Below are 10,487 nucleotides of genomic sequence, written 5' to 3'. Positions count from 1 at the left end.
GCTCGAAGGACAATCAAAAGTTTGGAACATAGAAGTGAACGCTTGAACCCTAGCTTCTTTCTCTTCTCCAATCCTTACTCTCAAATAAACTAAGTATTAATGAGTGCTTAGGCACGTAGAGTATTGTTAAGGGACTCAAAATAGTCCCAAAACATCGAAGTTTTGATTGGAATATGGTCGTCCACGAGTCGTAGGTACGACTCGTAGAAACTTTTACGGGTCGTCCACTTCGATCGTGGAATTGAGCTGGAAAGTGTTGGGGTCTACGACTCGTGTCTATGAGTTGTCAAGGACTCGACGAGTCATAGGTTCTACTCGTCCTGCAGGTCCTCAAAAATCAGAGAAACTAAGTCTCTGAACTTTTCATATGAGCCGTTATTACGATCCGTATACTCCTCAATGGGTCGCCAACTTGGCTCGTAGGAATGATATTCAGGGTTCGAAATTTGGCTAAGTGTCGGGGGTCTCTACGAATCATTTCTATGACTCGTGATCCTTTCTACGGGTGATCCTATCAACTCGTAGCCAAAGTACTGCGGCTTATATTTTTCAGAAGTTAGACAAGGCTCTACAACTCATTCCTACGACTCATAGGAATGGTTACGGCTCGTACGGTAGCTCGTAGGAAGGCCTCTCCCATTCAAAATTTCACTAAGTGTTGGGGATTTCTACGAGCCGTTCCTACGACTCGTAGAACAGTCTACGAATTGTAGACCTCCCTCATCGTCCATTATTCAGTCCAATTCATCAATCTTTCTCATGGTTCCTGAACTTAGTGTAGGCTGGAATAATACCGGGTGTTACAGTTTCTTACTTAAACTATCATGCTGATCTATTACACACCTAAACTACCTAAAAATGAATTTATTACCCCCTGAAACTTGTAACACTACTCTCACATTATGTGGTGCATTACACTCGCTGTCACGTTAGTGTCATGTTAGAAATTATAATTTTTTATATTTTTTCTTTATTAATTAACTTTTCTTTTATTAACTATATTTTATACTAATTAACTCCTAATTAATTATTAACCACCTACCCGACTCCCCCACCCACCCCACCCCAATCGTCTTTTCCACCAAAATTAAATTCACTCTCTATTTTTTTTAGTCAAAATATATTAAATGTTCTTGCCTATAAATTTAATTTGTTTGAATCTAAATAATCTGAGTGAAAGATAATTTTTATTTCATATCTAAAATAGAATAAAACAGGAGTTTGAATTATAGGTTTTTAACTAGAATTCTTCTTTTTCTTAATGAGTTTTGAAAGAAAGAAAAATCAAGATTTAAAATGGAAAGTAAATGGAGGTGGGTGTGAAGAACTTCTTCTTAACGGGTTTTGAAAAAAAAAATCAAGATTCAAAATAGAGAGTAAATGGAGGTGGATGTGAAGAAGAAGATGGTAGGTGGGTGTGAAGAAGAAAGGATGTGGGGGTTGGGTGATTTTGTTTTTTTAATTTTTTTACTTTAATTTTAGTCTGACACGCTCTTTTTTTATTTTTTTTATTTTTTTGCCACGTCAATTTTAGGAGGGAGGGCTATAAATTCACTTTTAGATAGTTTAGGTGTATAATACACCGCTATGATAATTTAAGTGTGTAACTGACTTTTCAAAAAAATTTATGTCTTTTTCCGGTGAACTATTAAAGATCACATATCACACATATTTGTTAAAGTACAAAGAGTAAACTTGGACCAGAGAGAAAAGAGGAGTTGTATATAAGATTTTCGCACAATTATTAAGAAAAATACTTAATAAGTACCTTTTATCTCTTTTTAAAAATTACATTTACCTAACGTTCCACTAATTACAATAGTAAAATTTAAAAAACATAATTAAAAAGTAAGAAGTAACTTCTTCTTTTTATTAAATGTGAAATATCTTTAAATAAATTCAGTTTGCCAAAAAAAAAAAGTAGTACTAACATTTAGGGGAGTATTTGTGTTTTAATGAAAAATGTACTTGTCATAGTTCATTGTTATAGCAAGATGTTGCAATTAAAACATATTGTTATTGAGAAAGGGATATAAGTTAAATATCAATTATACTTCGAAAAAAATAGAACAGTGATAGAAAAGCTAAGAAGATTCGCTCTGTCAAGTTAAGGCATCGAGTGTCGTTCATGACTTGTTCTAAAAACAGAACAAGTCATGACTTATTATAAGAAACAGAATTGGCTCTTTTGCTAAATGATAGATACATTTAGCTAACATAGTCAGATTTTCAAAATCTAGCAAGAATAATCCAGCATAACATAGATTTGACCGGGGCGTCTAACAAGTTTGAAAGCATAAAGCCAAATTTTATAAAGAGGCCTTATATTTTTTAATTGACATATATAAATTAAATAATTATAACATACTTAATGTAATCCTACAAATGAGGTCTGGAGAGGTAGGATATATACGGACATTATGTAATAAGAATGTAAAGTTTCAATGAAAAATATATAATATAAAGTTAAAATAATAAAAACTGACTAAAAAATCTAAAAATTTTATATAAATATTGAAATAGCGTTGCATTGAATTTGATAAATTGGTATAATGATATTAAAATAATGTTGAATTGTTGATTAGTTTTAGTGCTCGAAATTTGAAGAAGACTTTTTATAAACACACAATAATAGATTTTGCATAATGTAGAAGGTTTGATCGTTTGAGAGACTTTAGAATATTCAATAATAAGAGAATAAAATAAAAATAGTGAAAGAGGAACAAAAAAATAAATATAAGAATAATAATATTGATTCATGATAATCGTCAGAATATAAATGAGGCAACAAAAATATATCTACGTAAGAAAGAATGATACAGTTAACTAAACACTATTTCATTTCTCAATTATTACAACGATTCCTATATTAAATGAGGTAGAAAATTACTATATTTTATATCCAAAATTATTATTTTTTCAAATTTATCAATACATGAGATTTTTTTTAACAATATATATATATAGTATACATATACATACCTCTTTGAAAGAAAATGGGGGCTCCAAGCGAGTGCTTTAGTTAACTTATAGTCGCGATGACACAAAAGTTTTCTGTGGAAATGTACAATCCTTTATTTACCAGACATAAGTTTTCGCTACAATTGCTACCTCAAAGAGAATGAACCCTTTTTGCTGTGCAGAAGAAAAAAAAAGATGTATGCTGCTGTGGTATTCAACTTTCGCGTTTAACTTTCTACAAAAAAATTCTTCTTACAAAAACAATGTACTAAAAAGAATCCAAATGTGAAGAAATTACATGACAGAAAAGGGGATTGATGAATATTATCACCATTCTTGATGGTTTTCTGTATTCAAATATGTTGTTGTGCGATTTTCTACCATTTTTGTTCCACCACAACTTTATCTTCTTCTTGAGTTGGTGTTTTGGGGGGCTTAACATTCGAAGGAGAGGCAATAGTGCCAACATCTCTCCAGGATTTCCCCAGTTTTTTAATTTACATATCGCACCAATGCCAGGCACAGCATCCTGTCTGGGATTTGACAGTTGAGCTGAAATAGTATGTCCCCATGAAGCCTATCCATATTCGACTAGTCAACCTGTTCACCGATCAAGTCTAGCCCGACGAGAAGGAATGATATCCCTTGAAACAACAAGAAGTAAAAGTGGATTCCTTGAGCTGATAGGAGGGTCCTAACTGCAGCTGTCAATAACAAGAAAGCCAAAGCCAATTCCTTTGTATAGATTCTGTTGTGCTTTTTCTTCCTCGAAGACTTTCTTGCTTTCTGTTTAATTTCCTCCTTCAAGTCTCCCAAATTAGGCTCCGAAGTACCTCTTTGATGTTTTGGTTTTTCATCAATCAATAAGGAAAGGTCATCCTCAGAAGAACGTCCTGATTTCTTGGTTACAATCCATTCATAAGAACTTCCAAGTTGGAAGAGGCCTGAGATCATGGCATTGAACTTTGTCACAGACATTGTGTTCTCGAATAACAGGTATGGCACGATGAAAGGGAAAGATTTAGGGGATGGAATTATATTGAGAAATGACATTGTGGCGGGGATGTAACACACAACCCACGTAGGGAGTGTAGCCTCGGGAACAAACATGGTCATAGGGAGGATTATACAAAATAGAGTGAATGAATAAAATGGAAGTATCAGTTTCCTTAGAAGGAAGAAAAGAAATATCAAGTTGCCTTTCTTCCAAATGCTAATCTGCATCGACAACATTGAAAGCATAATATGTCAGACAATACACGAATTATCATACATAGATAGATGGATATTCCTCTAGTGAAATGAGTGTTATACATTTGATTCAATGATGGCAGGAAAACAAAGACGGAACAGCTGCATTGGCCCTGAATGCCATCTATGTTGCTGCTTCCTATATGCTTCGTATGATTCTGGTACCTCACATTGGCACTGAAAATGATCCAACAAAGCCTTTTTTAGATTCAAAAGAAACATTTACTTGTGAGAAAAATATAACCAGTGAACAAAAATACCTCAACATCATTAAGAAAGATGAATTTCCATCCGTGGAGATGTGCCCGAACAGCAATGTCCATATCCTCAACTGTTGTTCTCTCCAACCAACCACCAGAACCTTCCAATGCCTTAATCCTCCATACTCCAGCAGTCCCGTTAAATCCAAAGAAATTTAGAAAAATCCCATTCACCTGTTGTTCAACTTCAAAATGGAAGGCCAAATTAATGTGTTGCAGTCTTGTTAGAAGATTTTCTTCCTTGTTTACAAAAGACCACCTTGCTTGAACCAACCCTATATCCTCATTATCCTATAGTTCAAAGTCGAAAGACGGTAATTAATAAAACAAACTACATGATCAAATTCTACACACACAAATAATGCATCAATAGCAAATACATACTGTACACACAATTTGATTCTATACTGGAACCATATACAAGAAACGGAGATTATCACGAGGAGATGATCAAGCGTGGAGGGTATTGAGTACCTTGAAGTATGGAACAGTTCTCTTAAGAAAATCAGGTGATGGTTGAAAATCAGCATCGAAAATGGCAACAAATTCGTAGTCTTTGACATAGCTGCAATTCATGGCTGACTTAAGATTGCCAGCTTTGTAACCCTCTCTAATCACTCTATGACGATATACAATGTTTACACCATCCTTCTGCCATTTATGTACCTCCTCTTTGATCAATATCTGAGTCATGGAATCGTCAGAATCATCAAGAATTTGAATCAACAACTTCGACTTAGGCCACTCCAAACTGCACATAGCTGCAATGGCTTGCTGATAAACCTGATACCAATTGCCACCAACACTCAATTTTCAAACAAACAATAATCAACCACCAATAAACATATAAAACAAAACTTGACACGACGAAACAACTAACGCTCCAATTCATACTAATTAAGGTTAGCTATATGAATCCTCAGTATCCATTTCGCTCCATTTGGACCCCTTTCATTCCAATACTCATTTTTTTGTCAACATTCAGAAAATCAAGAAATTCTTGAAACAACAAAACAAACCGAGTGTAATCCACATGTGGGGTTTGGGGAGGGTACTGTATACACAAACCTTACCCCTACCTTGAAAAGACAAAGAGGTTGTTTCCAACATATCCTCGGCTCAAAACAGATGAAAAAGATGATAGCTTTGAATAATAGAAGAGCAACAACAACAACAACAAAAACCGAGTGTAATTCCACGTGTGGGGTCTGGGGAAGATATTGTATACACAAACCTTACCCCTACCTTGAAATGGCAAAGAAGTTATTTCCAACATACCCTCGGCTCAAAACAGATTAAAAAGACGACAATAGGTTTAAACAATAGAACAAATTACCTCTTTTTCATTACACATGGGGATTTGAACAAGAACCATAGGATAGTAACCACCATCACCATCTTCAAGATCCACTGGACTGTGTTTCAAAACTGGCCTGATCTTTCTTATACGGATCCAAAAACAACCCAAACACAAGATCAATCTATCCAAACTCTGGATAAAGAAGAGTACAATGCATACATTTGCCAATAATTGAAGAAGGGGAGCAAGATACTCCACCCTAATCAAAACCCATATGGAATAAAGCAAATCAAAGACACCCTTCACAGCTAATGGATTTGCCAATGTATATAAATGCTGAATATGAAGATCATAAGTACTAAAGTGCCAACCTTTATAATATGCAGCTATTTCAAAACCTAACAAGATTAAAGACAACCAAAGGAACACCTTTATACAAGAATAGAACCGGCTACTGCCTGTGGAAGAATCAGTTTTTCCGGTGGCTACACGGTGGCGGATAACGGAACCAAAACTGAACAATGCAGAGGCAATTGAAGTTAAACAACCTGCTGCTTTATGTGCCTTGAGAAGAAGAACCCATGTTAACTGTTTTGCATTCTTGTTTTTCAACTTTTCACCTTTTGTTAACAAGAAATCATCATCCTCTGATGGAGTTTCTAGCTCAACCATGGACCAGTTATTTGGATTCTCCATTTTTACAACCACAGGGGTACCCCTTTGGTTTTCTTTACCACCCCACCAGGTAAAGGGTGGTGCCATTGATGATTTTGGTGAATACCCTTTTGGGAATCTTGGCCAAAAATGTGAAAAAGATTGAAACTTTATGATGATTTTAGCTCAAAAGTGAACACAATGTGATGGGCAGACAGAGTTCTTGGAAAAACAAATGCCAAAAAAGACGAATATTGTGGCGTTCTAACAACGACAGATCAAACAAACAAGAACTTGATGAATCTTGGCCTAAAATGTGCTAAAGATTGAAACTTTATGTTGATTTTAGCTCAAAAATGAACACAATGTGACGAAAAGACGAGTTCTTGACAAAACAGATGCCAAAAAAGATGAATATTGTGGTGTTCTAATAACGACAGATTAAATAAGAACTTGATGAATGAAATCTCGAAAAAGTATTGTTGTTATGGTAACACGTCTTTGATTTTGATTCCAGTCTTAGAAAAAAGAATGGAAAATCAAAATCAAAATCAAAAACAAGAATTAAACACACATCACGATTTTCTTGAAATTTTGATTTTCAAGAAGATGAAAATGGGCAAAACAAAATAGAATCAAGAAAGGATTTTCATGTAATATAACTTTTAATTTATGGCTATAATGTATGTATTATACCTGTATATATGCACAAATGAATCTAGATTTGACTCGAGTTTATAGGATAAATTTTGGAAACAAAAAAAGAAGAAATTTAATGAATGCAATTTCAATAGTTTCTTCCTTTTGCGGTGGATTAAGGTAAGGAAAAAAAAACAGTTTTTTTCTGCTCCTTGAAAGAGGTTATTTTAGCTATCAATCAAATATATATATGCATGGAAGGTGATAAAACATTAATAACGATATTAATCCGAAACAAAAATAATATAATTACCTATGCATGCGGTTTCGTTCTTATCACACACAAGAAAATAAGTGTTGTAGGAGGATTAGATAAATTAATGATCCTATCGGAGTATTAATCATCAAACGTTTTGCATTAATTGGCAAATATGTTAAACATAAAAGAGGATAAAAATAAATTTAAAAAAATTACAAAGAAATAAAATATGTTTTAGTGGTTTTCCATTTTTAAGGTAAAAGATTTTTTGTCTGTTGACTTTCGTTTATGTTGATACTGTTTGGCTATTAAGTAAATCATGCAGCCATTAAATGGCTAATGACAAATTGCCCTTAGTAAAAGGTACTTTACTACTATTATTAATGTCAATTATAGAGAATTGAAAATGTGCAAATTTTACTACTTCTTTTGTTTCAAAATACTTGTGGTGTTTTTTATTTAAAAAAATCATTCATTAGGAGTTATATTTTAAAATTAGATTATAACGAGCCACCCTATCCAACTCTTACAATAAATTTTAAATTCTAAGTATGTTTTCTTAGGGTGCAAGAAACAACCTCTTGTTGAAATGACTTAATTAGAAAATGTACATTAAATTAGAGTTAGTTTGATGTGACAAGTAAAGGCTCGTTTACTTATGTTTTCTCATATGAATCTTTTGTCGTCGGTTATTGGGGATTCCATTTCCATATCAACACAAGATATGCTTATTGGACTCTATGTATTAATGAGCGAAAATCATTGAGATATTTATATAAATAGATATATATATAATCAACGTAATCACAGAAACTATCAAAATCAAAAAAAAAAGTGACGGCTTCTAGCTTATCCCCATTTTCAAACGGCTTCTTAACAGTAGTTGTCCATGAATTCTTCTGATTCCAGTCAAGCAATCAAGCCAAGGGTTGAAAGCACCCTTTTTTTCCGAATTCTTATGATGCAATAGTCCTTTGTGGCTTCGGCGACGACTAGATCAACGCGTTATTGCTTCAAAAAAAATCATTAAAAAAAATGTACATTGAGTTTATTCACCGTTAACCATTGTATGTGATGGTTATTTCTCAAACCTGCGAAGCACCCTTTGCAACCCAAACGTAAGGACAACTATTAAAGTTTAGATTTTTCTTTGGAGATGAAAGTTGAAATAACTCTGTTGTTGATTGATTCGAAAGAACATTTGTACTGTTTCGTAGGTAGTCTGTTTGGTTCAGTTTAATGTATTTTTTAATTAATTAATTTTTTATTTTTAAATATGCTAAACTAATAATAATCAAATCAATAAATTATTTCTTATCGATTTTTGATCTTTAATGGATCGGTTTTTGATTTAATCAATTAATAAGAAAATACTCATAAACACAAATATATGATTTCTCCAACAATTTCGCGCGACAGAACAATAATATAACTTAACATAATGTTCATAAAATAAAAATAATAGTAACTAACGAGAAAAGAACTATACAAGTGCAACACAAATAAAAGAACTAGAAACATAGTGTCAATTAAAAGCTAAAGAACAAAGGTAGTAACCAGTAATATATTGATATTAATATTTAATAGTTATATTGGGGTAAAATAGTAAATTATTACAATTTTAATGGGTTATCGATTTACCCAATAACCTAATATTAAAAAATCAAAACGAATCAATAACCCAATATTTTTTTCTATAAAACTATTAAACATTCGTTAGCCCAATAACTCAATTAACATTAAAGCATCTAATAAAGTCACGTGTTAAAAATCTAAATACCAAAATCCTCTTCTAACAATTATGTGAAAAACATTTGCCTCATTAAAAGAACTTATCTTTACCTACAATGACTTATTAAGAGAATTTACATTTACCAACGGTAATGTTAATAGGCTTGGTTCATGAACATGAATGATGACTTTCTTATGCAGTTTTTGTTTTTCGTTTTTCATTTGGTATTTGGAGTCTGATTGGAATCCGACTTAATTCGAATCGCGCATTGCAGGGCCCATTTGGGGATGACGCTCCCAACAAGATTTTCTTCATATACAGGGCTCGAATCCGACTCTAATTAAGAATAAACCAGTTTGAACCATGTTGGTGACTTTCTTATGCATCAATCTTGCCTTTGCTTCAATATTTCTGAATTTTTTAACATATTCTGTTTGAACACTTTTATGGTGACAATTTCCTATGAATAGAATCACCCCCACTAAAAACATGCATAGGGTAGCTTGCAAAGCGATAAGCCAAATTATAGGGATTCAACCAAGAAAATAAGATTTAGGCACAATAAATCGATACCCCTTTTGAACTTGCAAATAAATTTTATTGAAATATTCGAACTAGGGCTGTACAGGGCAAATCGATAAACCGCATCAAACCAACAAACCGAATCAAATCGGAAAAAAACAAACCACTAGTGGTTTGATTTGACTTGATTTGGTGTTTGGAAAAAACTCCTGACCATTATAGGGTTGGTTTGGTTTTAACTAAAATAAGTCAAACCGAACCCAAGCCGACCCGATTATAGATATACTACTTTTAAATTATGTTATACATAAAAATATTTATTAAAATGTAATTTATAAATATTTTTAAAATTTTTTTCATAATTTTTGTTTTCTTTTTTACATTTAGATTTGGACTTGAGAAACTCATCTAAATAATATACAAAAAAGTTCATCTTATAAAGTTATATTATAAAGTTAAAACTTCAAACAGTGTTCTGCCTCCATCTTATATGTTGATATTTTGTACTAGAACTCTTTTTAAGAAGCACTGCTCTGTTCTTTTTATTAGATACTATGAAAAACCCGAGAAATTCGAAAAACCCGAGAAAAATTGATATCAAAAAACTCGATTTTTATTGGTTTGGTTTGGTTTATAGATTTAATAACCCAACACAAATGATTTGGTTTGGTTTGTAAAAAATTTGAACCAACCCGGTCCATGTACAACCCTAATTCGAACTATAATGTATTTTGATTGGACACTTGAGCATATGATAAAACACTCTTATTCGATAATTTCAATTCAAATTTTTTGGAGAAACTTCCCGCATGTACATTCTCAAGCATCAATTATATATTATATAGATAAATTCACCACTTAAAATATGTCACTTCATTCAACTATGCATATTAGCCTCAACAAGTAGTA

At 32.7% G+C, this 10,487-nt stretch overlaps 1 protein-coding gene across 1 annotated transcript; it reads right to left on the bottom strand.

The window, feature by feature from the left end:
* Positions 1-3,062: 3,062 nt before the first annotated feature.
* LOC129889844 (probable xyloglucan glycosyltransferase 12) lies at positions 3,063-6,534 on the bottom strand. Its single transcript, XM_055965307.1, has 5 exons — positions 5,809-6,534; positions 4,947-5,255; positions 4,473-4,763; positions 4,276-4,389; positions 3,063-4,179 (listed from the first exon to the last, which is right to left on the bottom strand). Exons 1-5 carry the CDS (start codon positions 6,532-6,534, stop codon positions 3,553-3,555), a joined length of 2,067 nt encoding a protein of 688 aa, XP_055821282.1. The 3' UTR covers positions 3,063-3,552.
* Between the last annotated feature and the right edge of the window lie 3,953 nt (positions 6,535-10,487).

This window comes from Solanum dulcamara, chromosome 1, assembly GCF_947179165.1.
Source record: "Solanum dulcamara chromosome 1, daSolDulc1.2, whole genome shotgun sequence".
NCBI classification, from domain to species: Eukaryota; Viridiplantae; Streptophyta; class Magnoliopsida; order Solanales; family Solanaceae; genus Solanum; species Solanum dulcamara.
This window is presented reverse-complemented; position numbering and strand designations above follow the sequence as displayed.

Excerpts from the sequence above, each read along its gene's own strand:
- LOC129889844 (XM_055965307.1), bottom strand. The coding sequence starts at position 6,534 with ATGGCACCACCCTTTACCTGGTGGGGTGGTAAAGAAAACCAAAGGGGT. Across the intron at positions 5,256-5,808 it reads CCATGTGTAATGAAAAAGAG|GTTTATCAGCAAGCCATTGC; the intron begins GTAATTTGTTCT and ends AATTGGTATCAG. Across the intron at positions 4,764-4,946 it reads GAACTGTTCCATACTTCAAG|GATAATGAGGATATAGGGTT; the intron begins GTACTCAATACC and ends TTTGAACTATAG.